The sequence below is a fragment of the Lygodium microphyllum genome, chromosome 12 (genome assembly GCF_053477565.2).
Source record: "Lygodium microphyllum isolate KBCC chromosome 12, Lygodium_microphyllum_v1.1.10, whole genome shotgun sequence".
Lineage (NCBI taxonomy): Eukaryota > Viridiplantae > Streptophyta > Polypodiopsida > Schizaeales > Lygodiaceae > Lygodium > Lygodium microphyllum.
The window spans coordinates 128,799,368-128,826,256 of NC_141146.1; the positions used below are offsets into that span (position 1 = coordinate 128,799,368).

At 43.0% G+C, this 26,889-nt stretch overlaps 1 protein-coding gene across 1 annotated transcript in view; it reads left to right on the forward strand.

Annotated features, from left to right (window-relative positions):
* The window catches only part of LOC148028256 (26S proteasome non-ATPase regulatory subunit 7 homolog A-like), a 63,042-nt gene extending 38,316 nt beyond the window's left edge, over nucleotides 1-24,726 (forward strand). The window contains exons 5-10 of the mRNA XM_087690042.1: nucleotides 23,301-23,376; nucleotides 23,478-23,536; nucleotides 23,620-23,742; nucleotides 23,816-23,873; nucleotides 23,967-24,052; nucleotides 24,137-24,726. Of these exons, the coding sequence (XP_087546168.1) occupies nucleotides 23,301-23,376; nucleotides 23,478-23,536; nucleotides 23,620-23,742; nucleotides 23,816-23,873; nucleotides 23,967-24,052; nucleotides 24,137-24,205 (471 nt within the window). The 3' untranslated portion in view covers nucleotides 24,206-24,726. The remainder of the gene's footprint in view (nucleotides 1-23,300; nucleotides 23,377-23,477; nucleotides 23,537-23,619; nucleotides 23,743-23,815; nucleotides 23,874-23,966; nucleotides 24,053-24,136) is intronic.
* The last annotated feature ends 2,163 nt before the right edge of the window (nucleotides 24,727-26,889 follow it).

A 26,889-nucleotide genomic window follows, 5' to 3' on the forward strand; every position in this document is an offset into this window, starting at 1 on the left:
TTCTGATGCCTATGCAGGCTGCCATGCCTGTGGAAATGAAGTTAGCTCGTGTTCCATTATCAAAGAAGATCAAAGCATGTTGATCTCTAATTTTGCCCCATGCTCTACATAACTCAGTAGCTTCATCATTGGGCCGATCATTAATAATCGGGCACCAATCCAATTGATGTTTTGGGCTTCTTACCCTTAGGATCCCTTGATTTTCTAAATTTTCAACTTGGTTGCCTATTGGGACAGTCCTTTGCAATGCGACCCTCTTGTTTACAAATTAAGCATTTATTTGTAGCCGCTTCTTTGTTGTTTTGATCTCTTTTCAGGTTGATTTTCAGATTTGTCCTTTTCTCAAATGAATTCCCTAAGTTGTGTCAATGATTTCCAGCCCTTTCTTTGCTGTTTTGGCCTCTTTTCAGGCTGATTTTCAGAATTGCCTCTTTTTTCAACCTTTGACAAGTATTTATTCGGCTTCTCCCCACTCTCTTCGAATCTCGAATCCTTTCCACGCAGCAAAGCATTGGTTGTAGCAGGAGTCTCTATGAGTTGAGACATGCTAGACATGGTGGATTTTATACAAAAATCTTTGAATCCTTTGGATAGTCCACGTACATACTTTTTCACTTGTTCATGAAGGGGTACTGGATGATAAGAAGTGATGGGCAGCAATGTATCACAAAACTTCTTATTGTATTGCTCTAAAATCTTGCATTCTTGTGCATCAAGCTTATTCCAAGTTGACATGATGTTCACCTCAAAAGTGCTTGTAAACCAATTCAATGCAAACATTTGCTTGAATTGTATCCATGTGGATAGTGCTCTTCCTTGTATCAAGAGTGTGGACCACCATTGCAATGCATTTCCCTTCAAGAAAGTGGCTGCCTTTTGAATCTTAGAGGATTTGGTGAAGTTTTCTCTTGCATAAGTTGCATCAAACTGTTGAATGTGAGTCAAAGCTTTCAGCCTATTTGATGCACCACTGAAGGACTTAAACTTCATTTTTTTTCACCCTCATCATAGTATTTTGCTGCCCCTTTGGGAGTCAAGTTATCATACACTAGCTATTGGAAAAAGGGTGCATTTGCTTTATTTACATCATGACCAAGTCCAAAAGAAGCATTTGCATGGCCAGCACACATTCCTTGAGCTCCATAAGCATTCGGGGGCGCAAATGCATTACCAAACATGCCACTTTGTGCCCTAGGTATCAAAACAATGCTCCCAGACATAGGATTATGCACATTTTCAACCATACTCAAATACATTGAGCTTTGGTTACTCCCTGGCATCAAAGGAGTGCGGTTCACTCCCTCGACAACTGGTGATCATCTTCCACATCTGTGACGGCATTAGAGGCGAGCTTCCTTGATAGTTATCCTTCACCTTCGAGTGATTACTTCAATAGTCCACTGCCTGGGGAATTGCGTTTCACTCCGTTTAGTGTGCAGATCCCCACAAGTGCTGCTGCCTGATTCAGACAGGATAGTGCAATTATTTTTTGAGCTTTGGCTCCGTTGTATTAGCTTTTTTTCTCATAGCATGATTCAATGCATCATCACCATGTTCTTTTTGTGTTTTTGAGTTTCTATTCTCTATCAGTGTTTGCGTACACACTTTGTGGTACTCCGGCAAATGCTACTGTCTCTTTCTTTTACAGGTTGATACTCCACAGCTGCACCATACATTCTTGTATACGATCCTTGACCAACCGTTGCATGAAAAATCATGCTACCACCAAAGTATTGTGGTTGCCCGATCATAGCATGCATGCTCGGTTGTCCAAAATCCATTGGATTGGCATTTTCATGATGGCCTTACATTTGCACACCTTGCCCTGTAGGTACCAATTGTTTCTTTTCATTGCCTTCCTTGGGAGCTTCAAGTGAAGGCTTTGGCACTATCTTTGGTGCATCTTGTTGTCCCGAAGGTGTAGAAGATGACTTCTTCTTCTTGCCCTTACCGTCTTTCGTTGGAGTATTAAAAAATCGAACAAATTGAGGATCCTTTGTCTATTCAGCAAAGAGATTTGCTATTGTCTTCATTCCATTCTTGAAGTGATCATCAAATTCCTTTTCCTCTTGCTAATCATTAGTATCATTTTGCCTTGAAGGCCTTATATCTTGCCCAACAATAACATTTTCAGCTTGGTGTGCATGATGTGAGCCTTGTCTATGATCAAGCATTGCATTGCTTGATTCCATCTCATTGCTTGATTCCATCTCACTGTATGAAGACATCTTGCCATAATTCCTTAGCTAAGCACAAAATTCAACTCTAGTAGAAAGCTTTGGTTTGCAATGAGGTGGCTCGGTTCCATCAAATCAAAGAAGTGAGTGGTATCGCGGTGATGGAACCATGAAACTAGCCTTTCTTCTCAGAGAGGGTGCTAAAACCTTATCAAGCACTTACTTGGAGCAATTAACAAATGAACATAAATTGAAAATGCACACACTACTATGATAATCTTGTACATTGGACACTCTGTTGGCCCCAAAACTAGCGCTCGTTGCGGTATTTCTTTAGTTTATATTGCTATTGGATGGACTACAATGCAGATTTCACAATCTTCTTTGTTGATCCAAACGCCCCTTGCTATCACAACCAATCAACAAGCAGTTCTAGCAAATTGCCCCTTGATCTTCACCTAGGACGTGTATAAGTGGAACCACAAATTGGCCAAATGTTGGCCCAAATCAATTTGGATGGGATGGCATCTAAAATCTTGGACAATTCTTGTGAATTTTAGGTGTTAATTTTAGCGTGCGATGCCTGTACTGATGGCACAGGTCCCAAGGTGATTTCAAAACCCTTATTTTTGCAGTTGTTGTTTCTTAGCCCCAAATAACCTTCTATCCCATTGCATGGGCATTTTTGCCAAGTGGCATCTTTCTAATCCCAATTTTCAGCAATTTTTAGCCAATTAATTACTTTTTAAAATTAATTAAATCTAAAAATCAATTTCATCCCTTTCGATTTTGCTTAGTCCCTAGTATCACCACACACACTTATTGGCCAATTAACTGTCCTAGGGCCAAAACAGACACCAATTGACATCCAAGTTCGAGTTGGCATAACTTGTTACAACTTTTGACTTTGACACCCATTGCCTCCTCAAGATACTTGGCTTGTTATCGTGAAATAATTGCCATGTGCATTGCAACCTTGCAGATTTGATTGTCAAATTAATCAAATGTTACTAGCAAGAGCAAAGCATCTCAAAAATTTCATGTCCCAAGGATAGTAAGATGGATTTGAAGCCACTAAAGAGGTGTTTGTGGGCTATAATTCTCAGTTGGTGAGATATTGCTTCTATGATCAAGATTCCCAAGATGTCTACATTAGTTGAGATGTTCGGTTTGTAGAGCTTCCAACCATTGAGGGGGGTGAGGAGCACCCGATGCTTGGAGATCCAAGTGATAGGACAGTGGAGCCATTAAGAGTCTTAAGGCTCCCAAAGGGGAGATTGCTTTGCTATCAAATTCCTAGCCAATGGTGTTTGATGCAAAGATATTGATAGAGACCTAGGATTAGGGAAAGTTTCAGCCTTCTCCTAGGTGGATTCACCAAACCCTTCATGGTGGAGACTTTGAGGGTATTCCCAAGGAGTGGGAGTGGCACGAAGAGCCACAACTTGCTCATCTTAACTGGGTGCATATAGGAGAGCTTCTATACGATGGTTTGGGAATACAAATTTATTGGAGAGGCATTTCTTTCTGATCATTGGTGTAGGGCCATGGAACAAGAGGTGGAGGTTGTAGGGTAGAATGATACTTGTTAGTACCTAGGCCCGCTCATCACAAGATGATAGGAGTGAAGTGGGTTTGCAAGACCAGACACCAAATAAATAGCACATTGGACAAACACAAGGCCTGCTTGGTGGCGAAAGGATTTGCTCAAAAGCTAGGATTGAATTTTAATGACATGTTCAATCCTATTGTGTGTAACTGCACGTATAACCACCATTTGTGTTGTGCTTTATGAGTCATAGAAGATGGCCAATTTACTAGTTGGATGTTGAGTTTGTATTCTTGAATGCGGAGCTAAAGGAGGAGATCTATGTAGAGTAGCATCATGGGTTCTCTAGCTGAAATGGTAAGGTGTACATGTTAAAGGAGGCTCTTTATGTACTCAAGTAGGCCCTTTGGGCTTGGAAGGTTAGACTCCAATTTATAGTGTATCCACACTTTAGTTGGTATGCACATGTCAGAAAAGTGTGGACTAATGGAAGTAAAGAGACGTTGCTGATATAAACCGCAATGAACACAAAGAACAAAAAAGAAAAACAAGAATACAAGAACTTAGAGGGTAGACTTCAGAAATGGAATCCAAATACCATGGCTCAGGAACAACACAATGACATGGACTGAGTGTGCAGCAGCAAAGTGTAGACTAACACGACATGGACTGAGTGTGCAGCAGCAAAGTGTAGACTAACACTCTCTCTCCACGAGAAAACAGACGTGGTGCAGGATGAGTATCCAATGAATAGCTAAGAGTGAAAAAGGGCTGCCTCTAAATTGGGTGTATTAAATGCATCAAAATGACATGCCAACCAACATAAAATGGTGCAATAAATGCAATGGGTCAGCCAAAATGGCATTGTCTCAGAAATGAAATGCAACTTGGTGTTAGCCGATTAGTAAGTTCTTGGCTGAGTCTGTGCATGTGGTTCAGCAGGCTGGGCACCAGAGATATTTTAGGCATTTTATTTGCCAACATTTATTGTGATTTGGCATTATTTGCTGACAGTCGGCCAACATTTAATGCTGGTTGACCAATCATATTTTATGGCATTTATTTGGCCTATGTATTCTTAGGCTCCCTTCTCCATAGTCATTCATTCATCACTTGATAGTTCTTGGGGAGAGAGAGTAGGTGTCAGTGCCCCTACAGCCGGTGACTCACATTGCTTCTATACTGTCTCATGTCTTGGTATATGGATTCCATTTCCCGAGCATGTCTTTTCTTTTGAGTTCTCTTGCAGTGTTTCTCTTTTCTCTTTTCTCTCTCTTGTGTCAGCAGTCTGTTACAGCAGTTTCCCACGCTTCCATCGCTACATTCACTTTTGACACAGTATCAGATTTCAGGTTCTGACATTGTTTCAGATTTTGGATCAAGGTTTTTGTTACTGTTTTCTACTGTTTCAGGTCTGACTTTTCGATTTTCTGCTGCTGATCTGACCTGATTCTGACTGCTGCGACTGATCTACAGCTTGGGCGACCATATCCTGGCAGTTTTCGGCCTTTTTTCTGCATTTTTCTTTAGCAGCTGTAGTCTGTCATTTTTCGTTTTTGCTGTTTTGGGACTGATTTCAGGGTTGGGTACTTTATTTTGACCCTTCTTCATCAGCGTTTTGGTGGCTGCAGGCTGAGGCAACTTGTTTGTGGCCAGTCAACTTCATTAAATGTAGTTTTAGTCTGCAATTTTGTCATCAGCCTGTGCGTTTCATTCGTCCTTGTTTGTGCAAGGCTGGGCGACAGTATTTTTGAGGCCGTTTTTTGCAGGTTTTGGCTGTATTTTTTATCTTGTGATACACTGCTCAGCTTTAGCGAGGGTTCATGTGCATGTAGTTGTCGTGTTCTTTTCACTACACTCTAGTTCCTGTTGATTCTTGCTCTATGTGCTTTATCTACTCTTGTTGCTCCCTTGCCTTTATTCATCTTTTGCCATCTTTTGCCTATCCTCATCTCATTATGGCATCTCTTGATTTTATCTACTCATCAACGATTGTTATGTTGGAGCAATGTTGTGTTTAGATTTAGGCTGGAATGAGGATGCTATCTCTTGGTACTATTTTGTTCCAGTTTCCAAGATGGGTGACATTCGGCCCAAGAAGAAGCGTCCTTAGTGCTATTATTGTGGCAAGAAGGGACATCCTCAGAAGGGCTGTAGGACATTAGCAGCTGTTCGGGAGCGACTATCTTCAATGGGTGATGCCTCTCTGTGGGTCTTTCTCATCTACTAGTTCAAGCACGGGCTCCAATTATGCAGCTAGGGTGATGGTGGCTGCAGGGGCTTCCCTTCTAGCTTGCTAATGTAGGTGGTGTGAACATCCCTCACGATCTCCTTGTGGTAGAGAGGGAGTGTGAGAGGGTGGTGTGATGGGGCAGTCAGACCTCATCTATACTTCTATACAGGTGCATAGGATCTAGAGAGGGTTTGCTTGACGCATCGACCAAAGTTTGGCGGGCACAAATCCTAGAGCTAGGATTGACATCCAGGTTCATGATGAGTTGTTCTTTTCTTGCTAGAGAGCGGGTGGCGTTCATCTGGAGCTCACATGAGGGGATACTTTGGTGGTCTGATCAAAGGAGAGGAATTCATGGTCATTTATGCAGTGCAGCATTGGTGACAGGATGGTCATGTGTGCGTGCTACATTAGAGGTATCGTTGACAAACATGAGAGTTGCTATGATTCTTCTCTATTTTCAGGAGTTGGTATGATTGACATTGACATCAGGTTCTCTTCGAGGCACCTTGGTAGTGGCTTGCGCATCCACTACTCGAGTATCCATGGTTCTACTCTGGTGTACATTGTTGTATGTACTATGATGAGACATTATTATTGTATATTGTATTGTTTGAGATCACCCATGATCTGAGAGAGGGTGTTAGTAGATTAGTTAGTTCATGGCGACATTTATTCATCACCTGACAGTACTTGGGGTAGGTGCTAGTGCCCCCACAGTTGGTGACTCACATTGGTTTTGTACTGTCTCATGTCTTGGTATATGGATTCCATTTTTTGAGCATCTCTTTTCTTTTGAGTTCTGTTGCAGTGTTTCTCTTTTCTCTTTTCTCTCTCTCTCTCTCTCCCTCTCTCGTGTTCTACAGTCTATTACAACAGTTTCCCATGCTTCCATCACTCCATCCATTTCTGGCACTTGGTTGTGGATCTTCGCATCCAGAATAACCTCTTTGGCACCCACTATACATACATTGCTAACACCATCTCTCAGATCATGGGTGATCAATACAATGGAAATATACAATGATAAAAGGATTCATTATAGTACATATAACTATAACAATTAGATAGGACTATGGACATCTAAGCAATGAGTAATCATGCCACCATTAATGTGCCTCGGAGAGACATCAATGTTGATGTCGATTGTATCAATATGTGATAATAGAAAGTGAAAATACGAGGATCTCATTGTGTGTCACTAACGGCTTGCATGGATTCCCCCATACTGCCAAAGCTGTAAGCTTAGATTAAGAGCAAATATGGCTCATTATGAACTAAGAAGTCTAACTAGCTCCAATATGTGAGATTGCCAGGCTTTTACAATGGGTATGAGAAGCCTCAATTCGTAGTGCATTTGTATATATATGAGGGTAGGATGTCCCACCACCATTAGTCTCTTACACTCTCTCTTTGGCATTGGAGAGTTGCGAGGGATGCCAACACCACTACGGCTAGAATGTTGAAGAGGAGGCCTTAATTGCCTTTGCCTTTGCTATAGAAGAGGTGGTCTTCACGGCCTTCACCTTCGCTGAAGTGCTTGATTTGGAGTATGATGACAACTTGTTGGAGGAGTCCTTATCTTTCTTCTTCTTTTTCTCCTTCTCCTTCTCCTTCTGTTGTGCAACTAGTTCCTTGCAATTCTTTGGAGATGCTTCTTCTTATCTCAATGATAGCATTGACTTTTCTTCTTTTGCTGGTCACCTTCCTTGTAAACACAAAGAATCATCATGCTCAAGTAGCATAAAAGTCATCTAGTCAAAGTTAATAGGTGTCAATGATGTCTGAGTTCGTAAGGCATTGGCCACACCATCAAACTTTGGATGTTGCTTGTAGAGGATAGTGCCCAAAAAACATGCTTTTGGAAGGGTGAATTGCATGTGTCAAAGTTGATTCTGTATTTGTGTCACTCGAAGAAGGAATGATAGAATCATATTGGTTGCATGCAACTTGATAGTTTGAAGTTGACCATAGAGGTGTGAAGATATGCTAATTTGCACTAAGAATGCACGAACACAACTCAAACACAAGAACTCAGAAAATAACACAAGAATTGCAAAACACAAAAACACAAACGCCAATAGAGAAGAAAGATAACTTTGAACTGAATGAATCAATATTCTAAACGATGGAAAGAGTGTGCAAGATGTTCAAAGGTAGAGCAATGAGAGTAGATGGATTGTGATGTCCATTGGAGATGGTCATGAGTACTATAACCACTAGTCAGAGCTGAAATAATGCTGAGAATGGAAGGGCAGCAGGCTGGCTAACCAAAACACAGCAGTTTGCAGGCTAGATCTGGTAGAATGCAGCAGTGTACCACTCAGAAGAGCTGGAAATTGATCGTTTGAGGTTGATAACAGTCCGGCGACAGCTGGGAGAGGGTGCACTACTTTAGAGTGGCAGGCATAGGCTGAAAACACAATTCAGCGTAGGTGCAATGATGATGTCAGCAGCTAGCAATGGCTTGTTGGCTGAAGACATTACAGTCTGACACCTCTTGGCAGCAGAGTGGCAGCCTGAAATTGGGTGCCATGGGCTGGAGTTAATGTGGCTGCAGTTGGCAAGGCCTGGACAACTAATGAATGTGGGCTGAAGGCTGAAAATTGGGGGCTGACAATAGGAGAGAGAGTGTATGGATGTGACCTACAAAACAAGAATTGGCTGAATGGTGTGCAGCTTGTGTATTTATAGATGAGTGGATTCTCTTAAATTGGGGTTTTGATTATAGACACAAAAACTCTCTAGTAATGCATTTCTTTTTTAATGAGAGTTTTAGTAATTATATGTTTTGGGGCTATTTAAAAGAGCCAATTAGTTTGTAATGCATATTTAGCTCAAAGAGAGAGCGTGGACTGATGTGACCTGCAAAACAAGGTTTTGCTGAATGTTGGGCAGCTTTATAGATGAGTGGATCCTCCCAAATTAGGATTTTGCTTATGAGTCACAAAAACTCTCGAGGAACACGTTTCTTTTTTAATGAAAGCCTCAATAATTGCATGTTTTGGGCTATTTAAAAGAGCTAACCAGTTTGTAATGTATTTTAAGCTCAACACCCCCTTTTAGGCCCAAAATTGGAACGAGAAATAGACTATAATAAAAACTCAAGGCCATTTTCACCCCGAGGCATCCAATCCCAGAGTAATTAGGGCATTGGACAAAGGGTGCACATTGGCTATCTAGTGGCCTACTAAGACTACAGAGGTATTGGTTATCTTACTAAGGAAGCTTGAGTGATCAACCCAGAGAGGCTAAAGTATCGGACAAATGATGCTGTGTAGAATACCAATGAAGGGTAGAATCCCCTCTCAACCATGGATTGTTGATGTCAAAGGAGGAGGAGCAGCTTAATGTTGATCTTCGTGTGGTGCTGAGAACCATAGAGAAAGGATGAAGATGAAGCACTCCTAGTTGGAGGAGCTAGGGAGAAGCTACTGTTGTGATAACACGAAGAGATATTGCATTCATATTGTTAGAAGAGTAAGTCTCCAAGGATGATGAAGCCTGAAAGGAATAGTGAGCTTCCCATGTCTCTAGCCTAGGGAGGGTTGGTGCAAAACCTATATTCTAGGCATAGATTGAAATTTGCAAAAATAGGAGCTTCATAGTGAGATGCTTCAAAGTAGAGAGAGAAAAAGGAAAGCTTAAATGAAGAAAAGAGATATGTGTAAATGAGTGAGTGTGTAAATGTAATAGAAGACAAATGAAGAATATCCTAAAGCCTATGTAGCCTAAGGACAAGGTAGCCTTTGGACTTGACTCATTACCTTGAGGAACTAAGTAGGAACTAGACCAGCCTAGAGTATCCTAAGCGTGCTCATTGCCATCAATAGGTCACTGCCAATCAAACCTATGTTGAGGCGAGAGATTGTCCTAGGTGGAAAAAATGGCCCTAGTTGCGGGTGGAGAAGACTCTAGAATGGATGCAAAGAGTGCAAATAGAGTGATGTTAGTAGATTAGTCACTCACTTCTTTAGGAGTACTGAAAGGTGGGGACACGTGAGGCTTTATGTGCCATACGTCTAGTTGCATATGTGCCAGGAGAAGCAGACGGGGATAGCGGGAGGTGTAGTCCCACTCAACTATCTAGAGGAAGTATTGCTCGAAGATGCAGTTGCGGCCTGCCATGGTTTCTTTGGTGGGAGACCTTGGGCCTTAGTAGGACTCTCCTTGTCTACGCCCGATCTCTAGTAGTGTGTGCAAAACCTATTCTTTTCAAGAAGTTGCTACCACATGGGTTTGGTTCCTTTGGTGTGTTTAGTATGTTTGACAAAGGGGTGTCACCCTTCGTTCGATTTACCTTCCTTGCTTGATTGTTCTTGCCACCTCTAGTGTTCCCCTTCTAAATAGGAAAATGGGGTTTTCTTGGGACTTGGTCATGCAACCTCTTGTAATGTAAGAATCGGTGTTTGAACTCATAGAAGGCTAGCAATTGGGGCAACAAAATGATTTGCTGCATAAAGTGGAAGTATTTAGAAGGCAACTTATTTAAGACAAATGTAACTTGATCATCATTTGACTTTGGTGAGTTGGTAGTGGCGAACTCGACGAGTAACCCCCTATATTCGATCAACTTGACTTTCAAATCATCCCCTTCCTTAATAGAAAAGCCTTGTAGCTCATCATGGAGATTGATCTCTTGTCACATAGTGGTAAAGGAGATGACTCCAATGCTTGGATACTAGGGGAAAGTGTTGGGGCTAGGAATGAAACTCAAGAAAAGAGAGGAATACGGTAGGCAGAGGATGGAAATCCTTGTGTGGGAGTAACTCATGGAATGTCTAAAGGCATACCATAAGCAAAGGATGGATATCCCTACGCATGAGAGTCCAATAGATGGAGTGGTGAGTGTCCAAGGGGAGTGAGGGGAACACCCATCACAACTGTCCTAGGATAAATAAATGTGCTCACTTGTAGGTGTGTGTAATGCACAATGTGAGTGGGTGGCATTTCTATAAATGATGTACTAAGGTGTAGCGTTGTCAACTACTTGTGGATAGGTAACATGTGTTGTGGGAAAAGAAAAAGTGATAGAACAGACGGGAATATTTGATGCGTATGAACTCATTGAACTCCTCCATCATGAGCTTTTCATCTGGTCAAGAAGAAGAAAGTGATGATGGTTGTCTTCGTTGTTGAGTCCATGATGCCTCCTAAGACCTCTAGTGATGGAGAAGCTTGAAAAGACATTGTGGGATCCCAAGAAGGTGTCTGAGGATACTCTTTACAAGAGCACCAACTTTGATGCCATGTGTGTCAAAAGATGACGTACCGGCAAGACAATAGGGTTTGCGGGGAGGAACACAGAGTGAACTTGGCAAACATGGAGAAGAGAAGAGAGAAGAAACTTTGATAAATGGAATGATGAAGATCTGAATCATGGAGTGAATGTGATACAAGGGAACAAGGGTGTTGAGCTAAAACATGCATTACTTGTTGTTTAGCCTCTTAAATAGCCCCAAAACACACTAAAGAATGCTCTTTTAGAGTAAAAACTTTAAAACGGGGAGCGGTTCGAGAGAGTTCAGTGGAAATCCTAAAATGGGAAGCGGTTGAAGAGAGTTTAGTGGAAACCCTAATTTTTGGGGCGCCCTTCCACATCTATAAATAGACAGGCTGCCCCCATTCATATTCATTCTATCTGTGCAGGTTTCTCACTCCATGTGCAGATTTCAGCCATGAGCCTCCTCCCATGTGGCTGTCCAGCCCTCGAGACTGCTGCCACTCCATCCGTGTTTGCTCCTGCTCTGCTGGCTCCTTCTTCTATGCTGACGTCCACTGCTGGCGACATCATCATCTGCTGCGATCTGATCATCCAGTCATCGCCAGCCACATCAAACACTGTTTCCGCTTGCTGTTTACAGCAGACTGCGCACAGTTTCCAGCCTCTGATCGGCAGTACACTGCTGTGTTTACCAGTTTCCAGCCTCCAGATTGCTGCGTTTTGGTGATCAGCCTGCTGCTATTTACTATTCAGCACTCCTACACTCCAACTGGTAGTCATAGACTTGGGATCCATCTCCGGTGGACGTCACAGTTCGACATTGCTCTGCCCTTGAGCACACTGTACACTCTTACATTCATTTACAACTTTCATTCACTTCAGAGCTGTGTTCTCTCTCTCCCTTCTCCTGTTTGTGTTTGAGTTTTGCGTTTAGGGTTTGACTTTTGAGTTTTGCGTTTAGGGTTTGAGTTCTGCCTTATGTGTCTGTGTCTATCTCTTTGTGTTTTTGTCGTGGTCGTACACTCTGTGTGTCCTTAGTGCAAGCCGTAGGAGTTTTCTTCACATGGTATCAGAGCTGGTGCTCTTGTAAAGAGGATCCTGCGGATTTTGTGGAGAGCTAGTCTTAGTGCGAGGCACATAATACGACTCGTAACCGAATCACAATGTCCCATACACCTTCTTCTCTAGTTCGTATGATGTCTTATCAGGCTTCTCCATCATTGGAGGCCGTGAGACAGCATTATGGACTCAGTGATGAGGACGACACTTCACCTTCACCAGATTTCACTAACATCATAGAGGAGGACTTTGAGAAGTACTATCGCAATAAGTACGGTGATGTTTACAGCCCTTCTATTTGTTTTGCTACCACATTCGGATCGGTTGGTGAGACTAGCCACCTCTTCGATCATAGAGGACATACAGCATTCGGAACGTCTGGCGATCCATCTTCATTATCTCAGCCAAGTCCGATGTCAGGTTTGTACAATTTTTTTGTGTTGCATGAATCAAAAAGCTTGCCCGTTTCTTCTTTTGAGATACAGGATCTGGATGTCTTTGCGTATGTGAACTTCAATAGAGGGCGACTCAGGAAGCAGACGAAATTTAGGTACCTCTATAGGTTTTGTTTCATTTGAGCATATTACACACACTTCTCACTTCCCTCCCATCCCACCCTCTTCTATATCACACCTTGATCGCCTCCCATCATCTTTCCAAAACCTTGGATTACACTCCACATCTGCATCACACAGCCTAGGGGTTGGATCTTCCATCTTCGGTCCTAGCACATTTTCCTTCTCCACCCCATTCTCTGCCTCTTTACACCATGGTACTTCGTTAGGGGGAATGCCATCCTTTAACACTGTGCCTCTCACCTTTTAGCAAATGAGCACACCCATAACTCTTGGGTCGACTGTGATGGGCATCCCTCTCACTATCCGTAGCTTCATTTATCACATGACTACTCATATGCAGGGGTTTCCACCCTCAGCTTATGGTGCGTCTTCACACTCTCCTTGGGTTACACCTACGTAGGGATTTCCATCTTCTACTCACCGTGTTTCCATCCCACCTCCTTGAGTTCCTCATGTGGCTACCATGCCCTTGCCTAGTCAACCCATCCGTATCTATGGATCCACCTTGCACATTACCCGCATGCTTGGTGGGCTCTCTGTGGTCCATTTCCAAGTGTACTCCACTTCCCCATCTTACTTCCACTACACTTTTTCACACTATCCATCTCCGAGTACTACCACTCCTGTTGCAACGGCCCAAAATGCCTTCACGGATGAGACACGTTTTAATGGGTCAAATTTCACCACTTGGTCTAATTTCATGCAACAAGTGCTTGAGTCTCAGGGTCTTTGGGATCTCGTCATTGATCTAGAGTCTATGCCGGACCCTTGACTAGCTCACCGTGATTATATCCGTCAATGGAGAGCCCGCAATGCCACAACCAATGTTGAGCTGATGTAGGGATTGCTTCCTGAGTTTCACTCTCTATTGTAGCACTTTCCGCTTGCGTCAGAGCGTTGGAGTCACCTTCTCGACCCCTATGCGGCTCGTGATCGTATTCGGCGCATCAATCTCAACTTTGAGCTTCAAACATATCTCTATTAAGGAAGGGGACGATCTGAAAGTTGAGTTGTCTGAATATAGACGGTTACTTGCCAAGTTCACCACTATTGGCTCTTCAAAGTCATATGACGATTAGGTTACATTCTTATTGAATAAGTTGCTCGAAAAATACTTCAATTTCATTCAACACATGATCTCCCAACCTCAATTGTCAACCTTCTACGAGTTTGAGTGCCAGTTCTTGCATTATGCAAGGCTGCATGATTAAGTTCACAAGAAATCCTCATCACAGCCTTGTTCAGAGCAGAGGGGATTGGTTGCCTCTTCTTCGCGAGGGAAAACCACCAGTGGCAAGAACTCGCAAGATGTGAAGGCAAGCCAATCAAAGGGTGACTCCTCTTTCTCAAATGGAATCAAAGAATCTAGATCTATCTGGCAGCAACTCCCTGAGAAAAACCGGTTTTGCACACATTGCCAGAGAGTAGGCCATGTGGACGAGTAGTGTCGCATTAAGGCCCAAGGTCTTCCACCTAAAAAGCCTCATGAGACCGTTGCACCTACACAGTCCAGTGGGGCTATACCTTCCGTCCTGCTTCATGTGCTCCTTTAGCACGCACCGTTACTGTTGGACATGTGGCTTGAGTACAGCCTCAGCAGCCCATCTCTGTCACTTTCCCTGAGAGACTGATTGATTGGTCTGCAAGTTTTAATCCAGTTCCACTTCATACATCTATCTCACCTCCCTCCCCACCTCATCAACGCCCTTGGCTGAGCCCTGCTATTGAACGTACGCGATGGTAGCCACCTTCTTAGACTATCATGTCTCTAGGTCCTTTCGGATACCCTAGGTTAGTCTATCATTCATTTTTCACTCTTAGTGTCGGGCCCATAGGATTCATTGTCCTTAGCTTTTCCATTCTTTTGACTTTCAGTGCATTTACTCACACACATACACATTCATTGCCTTTTTTTTTTAGTTAGATTTTCTTTTTGTTCTGTTTTGCTTTGGAGCATCTCTCCATTCACCTTTGTGTTTGCAGATTTTCATCTCTTTTGCAGGGTTTTGTCTTTCAGTGCAGGTTTACTTGCAAATTGCTTTGGTTCTACCTGGGTTAGAGACGTGGGGATGCGCACCGTTTGTTTCATGGTTTCATCATCGTAGGAGTATTTGCTCTTCTTCCAATATGGCAGTTTCCTCTCCCGAGGTCGATCGTGCAACATCTCTCTCGATGCTATCATGGCGGTGACTTTTACCTTGCTCTTTTGGCGGGGTGCTTTATCCACTTCATCTTCTTTCATTCCTTATGGTTCTTTGCACCTTCCAAAGACTGATATCAAACTCCTCTTTCTTCTGCGGCATCTACATCCAGGTTGAGAGGGGGTTTCTACCCTTCTTGGTATTCTACAAGCTTTAGCACTTTGTCTTCGACATCCGCTTTCTTCCCCTGTTGTACCTTACCCTTTGCATTGCATGATTTCATCATCTTTGTACTAGGGTGCTTGGGTAAGGGAACAATTTTCCCATGAGGAGAAGATGTAGAGGATCCCTAAGATCCAAGATTTTCACTTGAAAGGTAACTTGCAGTAAAGAACAGTAGACAAAGTGAACTGGAGAACTCGAAACCCAACCTTGGGAGAGAAGCCACTAGCTCCGTGCTGTCAAAAGGTGACGTACCAATGAGACAGTAGGGTTGGCGAGGAGAAACACGGAGTGAACTCCGCAAACATGGAGAAGAGAGGAGAAGAGAGAAGAAACTCTGATGAATGGAATGATGAAGTTCCGAATCATGGAGTGAATGTGATACAAGGGACCAAGGGTGTCGTAGCACAAGGAAGATAATGAAGACAGCCACGAACTACGAACCGCAATGTCCTCCTGAAGGGGTGTGAGGGTAGTGAAGAGGCTGGAGAGAAGAGGTGACATATTGAATGAATCAGCCGTAAGAAATGAACGAGAGAGTGGCCTATAAATAGGCACAGTCAGTCTAGGATGGCGCCCCTTTTTGGGGTTGCAAACCCTAAATGCAAAACGCAGAAATGCAAAAACGCAAACTGCGGGTGAACGGTTTCTCAACACCCCCTCTCAGGCCCAAAAAGAGGAACAAGAGAAGAGTGAGGTGGAGATACAATGCTACATGTTGAAGAATGCTCATGCAGCAGGGACCACTTGGACAGTGTCTCTCGCGGTGAAATTGTTCACTTCCCTAAGCGTCCTAGTACAAAGATGATGAAAGCATGCAATGCATAGGAGGAATGTTGGACTTTGTGTGGTGCTGAGAACTATAAGGATATGCCTATACTCGATCTCGGGAGGTGGCTCCATGCTAACCAAGTGACCAAGGCAAGAAGAGAAGAGGAGGAAGAAGATGTAGAGGATCCCTGAGATCCAAGATTTCCACCTGAAAGGAAACCTGTAGTAAAAAACAATAGACAGAGTGAACTGGATAACCCGAAACACAACCTCGGGAGAAAAGCCACTAGCTCCGTGCATCCATGCTGGAAGGAATACGAAGGCCTCGTCACCAAGTCGCGGCTGAACCTTTGAGGTCTCGATCTAGGTGGTACCTGAAGATCCTGGGTATCAGTAGAAGAGATGACTGGTCGAAGACAGCCACCCCAAGAAAGTAGAGGATGGGTGAAGAACTTCATGTGGAGTAGGTTCCCTCTCTGAGGTGGGAGGTGGAGGGGCCCCTGCTGAAGTCGAAGAAGAAGTAGATGCCCCTTTGAGAGCAAAGAAATAACATTCCTCTTTGAAGTAGAGAGGGAATCCAAAAACTCATGGATCACGGACTTCGAAATGTCTGATGACGAAGAAAGTGCCGCCAGTGGTGTTAAAGAAGATATCTGGGGTGCTGAAGAGCTCCGAGAGGTAGCCTCTCGAACTTGAGTAGTCGAGGGTGGGGAAGGGTGGGGCTTAGAATGAGGTGGGCAACAGTTGCTGTCTCTCAGTGGAGCGGACTGGGTAGCCGAAGAAGAGGAAGGAGTCGAGTAGCCACTCTCTCTCGAAGGAACGGATTGACGAGGGATGGTATTAAACAATCACTGTCTCTTGGTGGAGCGGATTGCAGAGCCGTAGGTCATGGAAGCCATTGTACTTGAAAATAAGTGGGAGAAGACTGCTGCTGGCATTGCGACGATCTTCAAGAGGTCATAGTGCCAATCAATCCTCCATGTGCTCGAAAGGACTTAGTGCACATCGGATGTGTCTTATTGCGTTGAGCATAGTACTTTGATAGCCTATGCAGAACGATCTCTGTGGCCTAGAAAGGAGAAGTGGCACAAGGAGTGCCTGGTGGAAGACGCATGTACTCCGGAGGGGTGGGGAGCAAAGGTCGAAGTCGGCAAGCATCGGTGGTATGTCCGGTGATGCCACAATAGGAGTACCCAGTAGTTTGGCCATCTGTTGGTAAAGAAGCCACGGATACAAATGTGCCTTGTTGAAGAAGGAAGAGGTCAGCCACCATGAACCACGAACCGCAATGTCCGCCTCAAGGGGTGGGAGGGCAGTGGAAGGGTTGGATGTGAGTTGCCAGTGGGAGGAGGATGCGACCAACAATAAGAGATTGGAACTAGTAGAAAAATGCAGGTGAGGAGAGAAAAAAACTAAAACGCAGGCAGGATAGCTTGCAAGAGAGAGAAAGACTAAAAACGCAGTCAGCAGGAGAGAGACTAAAAACGCAGGCAGGACAGCTTGCAGGAGAGAGAAAGACTAAAAACGCAGGTAGTAGGAGAGAGAAAGACTAAAACGCAGGCAAGACAGCTTGCAAGAGAGAAAGACTCAAAACACAGGCAGCAAGACTGTGATGATGTGGCAGGTTGTATGACAGCAAGTCTGCACAGGAACAGCAGTTGTCTGGGTGGAATCAGCTCCTAACTGCATGAAGAGGGCTGGAAATTAGGCGCCAATTGATGGAGACAACAATGGACAGCTTCGGCTGAGATGTCCTCCACGAACGGGGTGTGGGCAGCAAGTTGAAACACCTGAAATCTGCAAAAACGAGATTTTGATGCAGCGGAAGAAGAAGAGAAGTGGATGCCAAATCCACCACCGGTTTTTGCCTTCACTGGAGTGGAGGATCTTTGTTGCTAGGTGAGCAGGTATGGCTCTGATACCATGTCAAAAGGTGACATACCAGCGAGATAGTAGGGTTGGCGGGGAGGAACACGGAGTGAACTCGGCAAACATGGAGAAGAGAAGAGAAGAGAGAAGAAACTTTGATGAAGTTCCGAATCATGGAGTGAATGTGATACAAGGGACCAAGGGTGCCGTAGCATAAGGAAGATGATGAAGACAACCACGAACCACGAACCACGAACCACGAACGGCAATGTTCTTTTGAAGGGGTGTGAGGGTAATGGAGAGGCTGGAGAGAAGAGGTGACGGATTGAATGAATCAGCCATAAGGAATGAATGAGAGAGTGGCCTATAAATAGGCATAGTTAGTCTAGGATGGCGCCCCTTTTTGGGGCTGTAAACCCTAAACGCAAAACGCAGAAATGCAAAAACACAAACTGTGGGTGAAGGGTTTCTCAACACGTACATCCACGCAAGAAGGAATATGAAGGCCTCGTCACCAAGTTGCAATTGAGTCTCCAAGGCCCCGATCTAGATAGATCCTCGAGATCCTGGGAATCAATAGGTGAGATGACTGTTGGAAGGAAGCCACCCTACCCAAGGGTAGAAGAAGAAGGTAAAAGGCTCCGGTATGGTGTGCGAAGGATTGAGCGGTGGGTGGAGACCCTCTTTGACCCTGGAGGAATAGGAGTCTCCTCTGAAGTCTCAGTAGATGTAGATGCTCCCTCTGAGGGCAAAGAAAGATCATCCCCCTTTGAATCCCCCTCTGAGGTAGATAGGGAATCCAAAAACTCATGGATCACGGACTCCGAAATGTATGAGAATGAAAAGAGTGCTAATGGTTGTGCCAAAGAAGGTATTTGGGGTGGTGAAGAACTTCCAGAGGTGGCCTCTCGAACTTGAGTAGGCAAGGGAGGAGAAGAGTGGGGCTTAGACTGAGCAATGAGTGGGCAATAGTCGTTACTTCTCAATGGAGCGGATCGGGAAGCCAAAGAAGAGGAAGGAGTTGAACGGACTAATAAGGAGACGGTATCAAAGAATCACTCTCTCTTGATGGAGGAGATTGCAGAACCGCAGGCCGTGGTAGCCACTGTACTCGAAAATAGGTGGGAGAAGATTGTCGCTGGCATTGCAACGATCTCCAGGAGGTCGTAGTGTCAATCCATCCTCTATGTACTCGAAAGGACTTAGTGCGCATTGGATGCATCTTATTGCCTTGAGCATAGTACTTTGATAGCTGATGCAAAACGATCTTTGTGGCCTAGAAAGGAGAGGTGGCACAAGGAGTGCTTGGTGGAAGATGCATTTACTTTCGGGGGGGGTGGGGTGGGAAGCAAAGGTCGAAGTCGACAAGCATCGGTGGTGTGTCCGGTGATGCCACATGACGAGCACCCAATAGTTTGGTCACCTGTTGGTAAAGAAGCCAAGGGTACTAGTGTGTCTTACTAAAGAAGGAAGAGGTCAGCCACGAACCATAAACTGCAATGTCGACCTCAAGGGGTGTGAGGGTAGTGTGAAGTTTGCCGCAAGGGGTGGGAGGGCAGTGGAAGGGTTGAAAGCGAGTGTTAGTGGAAGGAGGATGCCACCAGCAGTAAGAGGTTGTAACTAGTAGAAAAACACAGGTGAGGAGAGAGAAAGACTAAAGACATAGGTGAGGAGAGAGAAACTAAGGAGAGAGAAAGACTAAAAACGCAATTGAGGAGGGAGAAAGACAAAAAAGGTAGGAAAAACCAGCAATAGCAGTCAGCATGCTAAAATCAACTCCGAATAATGTGTGACAGGTTGGAAACAAATGCCAGACTGTTGTAGACAGCAATGGCCAGCTTGGACCGTGATGTCCTTTGCATCAGGGGTGTGGGCAGCAAGCTGAAATACCTGAAATCTGCAAAAACGAGATTGTTTTTTGAATGGAGACTGATTAGCAATAGTGGCTTTGCGGTAAGCAGTTGCAAATTGCGGGTGGAAGGCTGGAAATAGGCGCCAGACTGTAGATGACAGCAAGGGATAGCTGAGACTGCAATGTCCTCCGTGAAAGGGGTGTGGGCAGCAAGCTGAAAACACCTGAAACTTGCGAAAACGAGATTTCGATGCAGCGGAAGAAGAAGAGAAGTGGATGCCGAACCCATCACCAGTCTTTGCCATCACTGGAGTTGAGGATCTTTGCAGTTGTTTGAGTAGATTCAGCTCTGATACCATGTCAAAAGATAACGTACCAGCGAGATAGTAGGGTTTGCGGGGAGTAACACGGAGTGAACTCGGCAAACATGGAGAAGAGAAGAGAAGAGAGAAGGAACTCTGATGAATGGAACGATGAAGATCTGAATCATGAAGTGAATGTGATACAAGGGAATAAGGGTGCCGTAGCAGAAGGAAGATGATGAAGACAGCCACGAACCACGAACCACAATGTCCTCTTGAAGGGGTGTGAGGGTAGTGGAGAGGCTGGAAAGAAGAGGTGATGGACTGAATGAATCAGCCGTAAAGAATGAGTGAGAGTGGCCCATAAATAGGCACAATCAGTCTAGGATGGTGCCCCTTTTAGGGGCTGCAAACCCTAAACACAAAACACAAAAACACAAACTGTGGGTGAAGGGTTTCTCAACAATGTGAATATATGTTAGGGTTTGCACTTAGAAAACACAAAATGTATTAACGAGACTAAAACAAAATAATTGAAATAATAATGCAGTAAATGCAAAACACAAATGCAAAAAACAAAAACACCAACACAAACAGATAAGAAAGAGAACTTTGAAGTGAATGAATCAATACTGTAGATGATGGAAGGAGTGTATAAGATGCTCAAAGGCAGAGCAATGAGAGTAGTTAGACTGTGACATCCACTAGAGATGGATCTTGAGTGTTGTAACCATTAGTTAGAGCTGAAATAATGCTGAGAGTGGAAGGGCAGCAGGCTGGTCACCAAAGGGTAGTGGTCTCTAGGTTGGGTTTGGCTGACACAAATAATGTACCACGGGAAAGTACTGGAAATTGATCACTTGAGGCTGATAAGAGTCATGCGACAACTGGGAGAGGGTGAGCTGATGCAATGTGGCCTACACAACTTGAAATTGTAGGTAGCATAGGTGCAATGATGGCTGCATGGAAGTTGTCACTTACAGCTTAAGACCACAGAAAGGCTGTTGCCCCCTTTTGTATGCTGTCACCTGCATCAGAAGGACCTTGGGCTATTGTCACATGCACTTGGAGGGCTCCAAACTATTGTTACTTCCTGTAAGATTTTGGTCCTTGGTGGTTGCAAATCATATCAACAGTATCTTCTTGCTCTCTATCAGCCTCCTTCTCTCACAATGGCTGGAATAGACTTCTACCAACCCCAAAAAGGTTTTTCCAACTTGCATGGGCAAGTTTTGCCAAGTGACAGCCTTCTAATCCCATGATATTCTGAAAATTCATTTAATAATTATTTTAGTGTTAGAAAAAATAATTCTACCAGCCAATAATTCAATTGGCTAGGCCAATTTGTTTTCCAAGTATTTTGAGCAGTTATTAGCCCTTAGACCGACATTAATTAATTAATGTTTAGTCTTTAATGTTACCATTGACATTAGTGGCCAATAAATTGGTCTAGGCCAAAATCTGACACCAGGTACCACCTAGTGCTTGTTAGATATAACTTATTACAACTTTTGCCTTTGGCATCAATTGATATCTCGAGGTTCTGAGTCCCACATTTTGAAATAATTAACTTGCACCTTACATGTGCAAGTCACATTAGCACATTGGATTAACTTTTAATTAAATGTAAGCAAAGCAATAAAATTTCACATCCTTGTGACAATTAGGCCCCCTCGTCCTTTTTGTTATATTTGAGGCTTGAAACCATTGTGAGGTTAAAGAATGCTAAAAGAAATTCTGCTTTCTAGGCTTTAGGCTTCATCTCTCTTTTTGCTATATTTGAGACTTCTTATGAATTTATAACATTTTTTGTTGCTATTAGTGAAAATATCAAGAATTGATCTTGTATACTTAGTGTAATTTAATTTAGTTGACCATTATTATTTGATGATGATGTTCATCTCCATGGAGTGCTAACTACTAATCTCAGCTTTGAGTTGAAATTCTGAAGGCACAAGTCAATGAATGATGAATGATGAATGATTAAATTTTAGTTGTGGACTGTTGTGTCTTTCCATACATGCATGTATACATGTATGCTATTAATTGTGGACTGTTGTCTTTCCATACATGCATGTGCACATTTACACTTATGTATTCTTGTTTTGCATATTGCCATTTTATGCTGAGGGTGAAATGCTCTCACATCGGATAGATGCATAGCTGCCCATTGTTGCCTGCTTGCGAAGATGCTTGCAATGTGATGGATACCATGTCATGAGTCACAAGCCAGACACTGCATTAGTTGCATGCCATGCCAAGCAACCTAATGAGCCTTTTGTGTAATCCACATGACTTTTACTGAAAATACCATACAACCCGAGATATTTGTTTCATGAACCTCTTTGTAGCGGTGGTTCATAATCTGTACCCAATTTGTGACACAAGAAAAAATAAAGCGAATCTTTCAATACAAGGACATAGATCATAATGAAGTGAAATGACTTTGATTGTTACTGGTTGTGGAAAGAGTTGCAAAAGGGGAGGGGGTATTACCTGCAAACCACCAACCCACCCCAAAAATCAAATCACTACCAAAAAACACACACAAAACCCCTCTCTTCCCCTCCCCCCCCCCCCCCCCCCCCCCCCCCCCAAACCCCCTTCTCTCTCTCAAGCTCGAACAAATGTGACAACACCTGCATGAGTGAAGACCGCTATTATCTCATGCTGCAATGTTGTGCACTTGTGGTTGACCTGCCTGCCACATTGGTCACTATGGTTGCTAACACCTACATGAGTGAAGACCACTATTATCTCATGCTGCAATGTTGTGCACTTGTGGTTGACCTGCCTGCCACATTGGTTACTACGGTTGCTAGTTTTGTTCATGTCATGTGAGTTGCCCACTGGTTGTGCAACCTATGTCATTGATCCTTACCTCTAGTTGCTATTATGCCACACCCAAGGTTGGTGGTTTGACTTAGTAGCCTCCCCTTTGGCCTTGGCTCCATCCACTTTGGTCATGCCTGCCACATGCTGTAAACGTGAAGGGATGGCTTGGGCTCCTCTGAAGTGTGTATAAAGTGGCCTGCAAATCATCACACAAGTAGGGGTCCAACACTTTTTTATTTTTTGTTTTGAGGTGTACAGTATAGTGAACAGTGAGGCTTCTTTAGTTCATGGATGGAAAGAACCAAACAGTGGGTTTACAACATGAAAAAAGGAGAGTGGGTGTGGGTGAGGATAGGGGTGAAATTTGAATATTGGTATGTGTATGTCAAGCAGACAGTAGTGCTTTTTTTCGTTTCTGCTGTCTGTATGGTCCTGGTTCATACTGTCTTCGAACTGTGTAATCTGGCTTTACTTGTTTTTGGACTCAGAATGCCACACAGAAAAGCCAAAAAGTCTTTGTGCATGTGCCCTCTGAAATAGGAGCTTATGAAGCTGAAGAAATTGGTGAGTTTTTGTTTACATGCAAAAGATGAGATAATTACATTCATCTTCCTTTCCCTGTTTTGGAACCAGTAATTCAAAAAGTGTTTCCTATTCTTGCTCAGGTGTTGAGCATTTGCTAAGGGATGTGAAAGATACCACCATCAGTACGCTTGCAACAGAGGTAACTATGCTAATAGTATGCAAGTCAGCAAGAAATTCCCTTATCAAAATCTATGGCCAGCACTTGAAGGATTTTTCAAATAGGTTAGTGGAAAGCTCATGGCATTGAAAGGTCTTGAAGCGAGATTGAAGGAGATCCATTCGTACCTAGATTTTGTGATAGAGGAAAAGCTGCCGCTTAACCACGAAATCCTATACCATTTGCAGGTTAGCTATTGTACCAAATTAAACACTGCTTAAAACCAAATTAGGTGGCTGACTCAATTCACTTCTTCTGCAGGATGTTTTCAATCTGCTACCCAATCTTAATGTGAATGAGCTGGTCAAGTCTTTTGCAGGTCTGGCCTCTAAATTTCTCTGCTTGTCTTTGACTCTATTCGTTTAGACAATCCCTTCAGGTACGGGTACTCATCTTCTGTTACTGTAAACAGTGAAAACGAATGATATGATGCTTGTCATTTATCTTGCCTCACTCATCAGGAGTGTGATAGCTTTGCACAACCTTATAAACAATAAGGTAATAGTGCTTGTAGCAATCAAACAGGTATGGTCAATCCTGTAGCTTCAGCTCAATATGCTAATGAAAAGCATTGTTGTGTAGGTTTTGAACAAAGAACATGAGAAGCTTTCAGATACATCCTCTGGGCCAGCTATCTCAGCTGCAGGGTAGAGTCCTGACACCGGAATGTTCATGCCTTGATTCATAACTGGCTTCTACTGTAATTCCGTTTCCCAGCAGTGCCATGCTTTCTCACATGCAGAATCTGTGCTTGGCCACTTAAATGCCCAAAATAGTCTGTTGTAATTTGAAGCTCGACAGACATTAGCTGCTATCTCAAATGTCGGCTTGTGTGCTATTGGAATTCTGAAGAGAATCTTTCGACAGGCGTGCCCTGTGCACCCTGTGCGTGCCTCTCTGCAGTTAATTTCAAAAATGGATTAAGCTATTGATTGTAGTGTCTGACTGTTGATGCGGACCTCCATTTGATTCTCGTGTGCATCTTAGCCTGGTGGAAGATGTTTTGAGGATTAGAACTTAGAACAAAGTTTATGCTTGTATGCGATGTGATTTTGGCCAACCTGAGAGCAACTGTCTTTTGAGAGAGAGAGAGAGAGAGAGGAAACCTCACAACTGTGTACCAACTTTCATACAGTATATTCTCATTTTCTAGTAGTCAAACTGTTTATTTACTTCTTTGAGCATGGTTCATCAGATGTAGCAGCTTGGAGTGGAAGTGTTGAAATCTTTACTGGTTCCTTTGTTATGTGTTTCAAATTTCAATTTTGGTGGTCTAAAAGACTAAATAGTTTAAATAATCTTTAGCATGAATTGTTACCAATTTCAAGTGCTGTCAAAGTATGAATGGCCAAATGACTGAATGCTTGATATGGCAGACATGACTAGTGACATTTGAAATTTTGATGTCATGTCTGCATGCTTACACTTTCCAGTTGAAAACCTTTCGTTTATTTGGTTCATTTGTATTCGCAATCCTTGTGTCCATTTCATAAGTGGTAGGAACTCTAATCTCTTTAGTCACAAGGATTTGTATAATTGAATGTGAGGGCTTACATTAAGAGTAGTAGTGGAGGGGTGCCTAACCCTTGACTAACAACTCAACATGTGGTCTCATTACAACATTCATCTTGGTGACCCAGCCAAGCAGAACCATCGTCTCATTTTACATTATACAAGGTGCCTTCATGATTGCTTTTGAGAATGGAACCCTTGACCTTGTGTTTATCACACCAGCTCACTACTACTTGAGGTAGTAGGGCTTGGTGAAACTCTACTCTTTTTAAATATTGTGAGAGATTAATAAAATCATTGTTCATCAAACACCAATTTCAACATTTCAGAGTTCTAGGTTCCTTTTGCACAATGTTTAGTAGTAGTTAATTAGTGGTTTCAATTTTAAGTTGGCAGCATTGAAGATGTTGATGGAACATAATAACCATTTGCTAAGTCAAGATGGCATCACAAGCTTGGTGAAAAGAAAGTTGGCCTATTAGGCACCCTAATAGATTGAGATAATTAAAGAGTTGCCACATTGTATAGCTTAATCATTTTGACATTTGCTTTGGTTGGAGCTTTAGAGTTGACATGGTATGATTCATATTTGCTATTCGGTGTGATAGGAGGATTTTTATTTTAGGTTAGAGGTGTTTTGAGGGGACATGGCTTATGGTATGGTGGCCTTTGGCAACTTGGGTGAAGTTTTGGATGGGCTAGCCTTGTAAGCACTTGGAGGGATGCTTGCAAGTAGTGGGAGAATGATAGCCCAAGGGTAGCCCAAGGGTGGAATGGTCGATTGCATTCATACCTACAAGTTTTTTAGGGGTAGTGATCTCTTTAGGGAACATTAACTAGGTTTTCATAGGTTATATCCCAACAATGAACATTTTTTAATGCTAGAAAGTAATTATTGTAGTGTATGAGCACCTAACGGATGTTCAACATGCCAATAATTCAATGTTTATTATTGTTGGTGTCTTCTTTCCTTAAAACTTATAGCTTCTATTGTTATTATGGCAAATAAAGCATTACAATAATGATGTTAAAGCTCATTAAAACATACATACATCACTTATGGAAGAGTAAAATATGTAGTTGTCAAAGGATGTACTAACCTAGAAGGCATATTACTCATTGAAAGGGAATGATAAGAAATTGGATCTTCCTTAATAGTAATGTAGAAGCTTGTGAAAGTATATCATTCATCAAAGTGAAGATTGTTAAAGGAGAGAGCTTAAGAGCCATGACATGCCTAGGCAAATCCAATTTTGTAAGTCTATGTAGTTAAGTTGAATAATGTGTGGATGGTTTGATGGTTTTCTTAACTACACTTTTAACTTTTGTGTCAGAACTTTTGTGTCAGAACTTTTGGAGTCAATGTACATCTGAAAATGGAGTTACTCCATGAACTAGCTAGAATTTGAATGACATGGTGGTCATTAATTGTTAGGTTTTGCATTCTCACTCCTCAAGTCTCCTTTCTCTCACCTCTCTCTAAAAAGGTTGCATATAGTCTCACTCCTAGTAGGTGGTGGGGTCTAGGTTAAGTTTGGAATTGTGTGGTTGTGATGTACTCTAGTTATTGTACATCCAAGTCAATGAACTTGGACTTGGTACGATCCTAACTTTTCAAAGCATTGAATGCCAATGAAATATAAAATGAGAGAGAGAGAGAGAGAGAGAGAGAGAGAGAGAGAGAGAGAGAGAGAACAAAGTGAAAATCCTTGCGGGCATTTAAGGCAATAAATGTCCTATTACTCCCATGGTCATGCCTTCATTGAGACATGGGAGTGCCCCATGTGGCAAGCTTCATCAAAGAATCATCCTCTTGAGGATTG